The sequence below is a fragment of the Gaeumannomyces tritici genome, assembly GCF_000145635.1.
Source record: "Gaeumannomyces tritici R3-111a-1 unplaced genomic scaffold supercont2.143, whole genome shotgun sequence".
NCBI lineage: Eukaryota > Fungi > Ascomycota > Sordariomycetes > Magnaporthales > Magnaporthaceae > Gaeumannomyces > Gaeumannomyces tritici.
In genome coordinates, this window is record NW_008804687.1 from 1 (window position 1) to 4,773 (window position 4,773).

A 4,773-nucleotide genomic window follows, 5' to 3' on the forward strand; every position below is an offset into this window, starting at 1 on the left:
AAAAGGGGGCGCTGGCAGCCAGCCGGGCACGGACCCCCCGGGAACATGCCGGCGAGCTACCGGTATCGCGGCCAAAGCATAATAACGAAGCTAAAAAATAAGGTAAAGCTTAAATTGCACGAAAGCGTTTGGAACGCAAAGGATTTAAAAAACCGACCCCCGGGTGCCCGAAGGGGCACAAAAAAAAAAAAGGTTAAAAAAAAACAATTTTTGTTAGCGATAGCACTTTTGGTAAAAGATTTATAAAAGCTTAACAAAAAAAATACCGTATCCGGCCCGTAACCCGGTAATTACCCGCCTTTGCACCAATTAACCCTTAATATATTATTCCTTTTTTTATACCTTTTTTATTTAAAAAGCAAGCTTGGGTAATTACCGAAAAGGATCGAGCAAATTTAAAAAGGGCATTTGCAACCTTGCACCGCTTATAATAACGCCCGACGTTACGTCGAGCACGTTAAAAGGGGCCGCTAAATTACCGAAACAAAATACCAAGGAAACCCCGCAAATTTTCGACGACCTTAAAAACTTTTCCGTAAAAAAATTGCAAAAAATAAACGACGCGCTAAAAGCCCAAAGCAAACGCGCCCGTTTAATTTAAAAAATCTAAAATAAAAAGTCGAAGCATGCGCATAAAAGCTTAAACAAAAATAAAAAAAATACTTTTAAACGACAAAAAGGTTTTACGTAAAGCAAAGTTACTTTTAAGCCTTTTATATTTAAAAAATTAGCAATTTAGCAAAATATTGCCCATTATATTAATAATTACGAATTTATTTTCGAAAGCAAAAAGGAACGCTACGGTAAAAACCGTATAAAGGTTTAAATAATTTCCAGCACTTTTAACTATCGTTAACGGGCATAATAAATAAAATACAAACAAATGCATTACTTAAATACCGGGGTATCGTTTATTTAAACCGATTTTTTGCGGTAATTTTAAATAAAATCGAAGGACCCCGATTTGCGGATATGGCTGGTAATTAAAAAGCTTGCGGGGGATACCGTTATTAAGCAAAAGGATTACGAATTGTTCGAAACGTTCCGAATTCGTTGGGATTTGGTAAAGGATAACTTTTCCGAATTAGCACCCAAATGGATAAGGATAACATTGCTTTTTAACCGGTTCCGCCCCGAAATCCAAAAACGGGTAATATTTAAAAACCTTTTTTATATTATGGAAAAATTGTAAATTAAAGCTTTTAAAGCAAAAATAATATTGGAACCGTATAAAAGGACCCCGGGGGATACAAATGTCCTAGCTTTTAAAAAGCCGGTTATTTGCTTTAAATGCGGGCAATTAAACCATATCGTTGCAGCATGCAAAATACGGACGGATAACCCGAAAATCCCGTTGGCTTTAACGACCATACAAAAGGCGAAGGGGAAAAGGCCCGAAATACGGTGTTACGGGTATAAAAAGCTAGGCTATATCCGGCCGGCGTGCTTTAAAAAAAGCAAAATATCGCCACCCAATTCAATACCGCTATTTGGCCGTTTAGGCACTAAGGCCTAAAGGTACGCCCCGGCGGTTAAAACGCGCTAAAAAACCGAAATATATTTACGGATTAACGGTCGCCGGGTAAAATTAAAAGCGTTGGTTAATAATGGGAACGACGTTAATTTATTGCATAACCGTTTTTTGGTAAAAGCAAAAAAAATACCGGTGCTAAACGGGGGCTATTTGGCGTGGCTCGATATTAAAAAACGCATGCTTACGCTAAAGGTAAAAAAATACAAAATTTGGGTAATAAATAGCTAAGGAATAACCTAAAAGTTAATGGTATTTTACGTAATAATGCCCCGGGCCGGGTATAACATTACGTTAGGCATGCTTTGGCTTTAGCAAAAGGATATTAAAATCCGGTTTGGGGATATAAAGTAAAAGTTCCCGGTAATTACCAAAAAGGTTAAAATGATTTCGTTAGAAATAGCCAAAAAGTTAATCCAATTGGGATAAACGATAACCGTACTAACGGTTGCACGCCCGGAAACCCCGAAAAACCCCGGGAAAAGGCTAAAAGCTTTCCCGAAATGGGTTAAAAAAATAATTGCAAAATATGCGCAGCTTTATAAATCGAACCCTTTGCTAAAATATACAAGCTAAAATTACGCGATCGAATTGGAAAAAAAAACGATACCGCTTTACGGAAGCATTTATCCTTTATCCGAAAAGGAATTAAAAATTTTCCGGGGGTATTTCGATAAGGTTATAGCAAAAGGTTGGATTCGGCATTTAACTAGCCCCGTTAGCGCCGGAATTTTGTTTATTTTAAAAAAGGACGGGAAGTTTCGTTTTTGTATTAATTATTGGGGTTTTAATAAAGTTATTAAAAAAAACCGGTTAGCATTTTCGTTAATTTATAAAATATTCGACCAAGTATTTAAAAATTAGTACTTTACCAAATTGGATTTAAAAAACGTTTATTACAAAATACGGATCCGATAAAGAAACGAATGGAAAATTGCTTTTTGCTATAAATATGGACATTACAAATATTTGGTAATGCCTTTCGGTTTGGCCAAAGCTTTAATAACGTTTTAAAGCTTTATTAATATAGCGTTTGGAAAATTAATTAATAACAATTGCATCGTATATTTAAACGATATTTTTATTTTTTCGAAAATACAAAAAAAGTACCGCGAAGCAATAAAAACGGTGCTAAAGCGATTCGAACGGTTTAAGCTTTACGTTAGCCCGGTTAAATGCAAATTCGAAACGAATAATATCGATTTTTTAAAATTTAGGATAACTAAATTTAAAATCGAAATCCTGCCAAATAAAGTTATTGCGATTTTAAAGTAAAGGATACCGAAAAGCGTTAAAAACATTTAAATGTTTTTAAGCTTTACGGGGTATTATTGGAAATTCGTAAAAGGTTACGCGAAAATTACTGTGCTTTTAACGGACCTTTTTAGCAAAAATACCGTATTTTACTTAAAAAATATTGCGAAAAAGGCTTTTTGCAAATTAAAATTGCTATTTACGAAAATTTCGGTATTGGTATATTTTAACCTTTCGAAACCGTTGTACGTGCGGACTAACGTTTTGGCTTTTGCGATAAGGGCGGTATTGTTGCAATTGCAAAACGGCCGGTAGCACCCGGTAACTTACATATCGAAAAAACTGCAATAAAAAAAGCTACGCTATGCAATCCTTAATTTAAAATTGCTAGCAATCGTAAAAGCTTTCGAAAAATAGCGGCATTACCTAGCTTATTTACAAAAAATTGTTAAAGTAATTACCGACCATTTAAACCATACCCATATTTTAACAAAGGAAAAGGTAATAAAGCGCTAAGCAAAATGGTTTAAAAATTTAATAAAGTACGATTTTACGATTAAATAAAAGCCAAAATACCGGAACCCCGCAAATGGTTTATTAAAACGTCCCCAAAATATACCAATAAATAAAAAAGCCGATATGGCAAAAAAAAAATTCCGAAACGATTTGCTAGCTAAATTCCGAAAAGCAGCTTACGTAAAAACAATTACCATTAAAAAAAATATTAAAACGATATTAAAGCGCATTTTCGAAGCACAAACAAAGGACGATTTCGTTTAAAGCGGTATTTAAAAAAACAAACCTAACGTTTGGAAAATTAGCAACGGCTTGCTTAAGCATAAAAAAAAAGTTTGGGTTCCGAATTTAATACCGTTTAAACGGATAATACTTTAAAAACAATACAATAGCCCAACGGGGGGTTACAAAAGCATGGCCAAAATTTTAAAAAAGCTTAAACGGCAATTTAAATGGCCGGGTATAGCTAAAAACGTACGCAAATACGTACGGACGTATTAAATATGCCAGCAAACAAAACCGAAAATATAAGCACTTTACGGGTTGCTAGCACTTTTGCCCGTGCCAAACCGCCCGGGACAAAAGCTATTAATAAATTTTATCGGAAAGCTTTTAACGTTGGTAAATGGAACCGGCAAAAAGCGCAACGCAATATTGGTAATAATCGACCGGTTTACCAAATATAGCTTTTTTATCCCAACGTTTACGAAATTAACTAGTAAAAAATTAAAAAACTTTTTATTTGCACACGTTTGGGGGTTGTTAGGAACGCCCGAAAAAATTGTATCAAACCGGGACAAACTATTTACAAACGGGTTTTGGACAACCTTTGCCGGACATTTAAAGGTTGCAAAAAAGCTATCGATAACATACCACCTTTAAACCGACGGGCAAACGAAACGAACGAACCAAGCAATAAAGCATTACTTCCGGTGCTTTTGCTGCGAAAAGCAAAACGATTGGGCGTTATTGTTGCATTTAGCAGCGTAAGTGCATAATACGAGCGTGCATTTAGGGTTGCAAAAAACCCCGGCGTTTTTATTAATAAGGTTTTACTTACGAAAGCTTTATAACCTTTGGGTAATTAAAAAAAAACCTTTGGTAACGGTTAAAATTAAAGCGGGGGCTTTGGAAAAAATTAAAAAGCAAGCCAAAAGATTGTTAAAAAAAGCAAATAATACGTACAAAAAGTATTATAATAAAAGCAAAACCCCGGTACTTTTCGGGGTAAGCGATTGGGTATTGCTAAATACGGCGAACATTAAAATAAAAAGGCCGTTAAAAAAGCTATTAAACAAATGGTTAAAACCTTTTTAAATCCTAAAAATGGTTGGGTTAACCGGTTTAACGTTCCGGTTAAAGCTTTCGGTAAATTACCGGATATATAACGTATTCCCGGCAAATTTATTACGGGCGTTTAAAAAAAAGCCCGGCGAAAAACCAAAAAATAAAAACCAAAAATACAAAAAAAA

At 34.9% G+C, this 4,773-nt stretch overlaps 1 protein-coding gene across 1 annotated transcript; it reads left to right on the forward strand.

Annotated features, from left to right (window-relative positions):
- Window positions 1-1,195: 1,195 nt before the first annotated feature.
- On the forward strand, window positions 1,196-1,516 carry GGTG_14117 (hypothetical protein; the record flags this gene model as incomplete). Its single annotated transcript, XM_009232045.1, has 1 exon — window positions 1,196-1,516. A coding segment is annotated over one exon (321 nt), but the record flags the coding sequence as incomplete, so codon positions are not given.
- Between the last annotated feature and the right edge of the window lie 3,257 nt (window positions 1,517-4,773).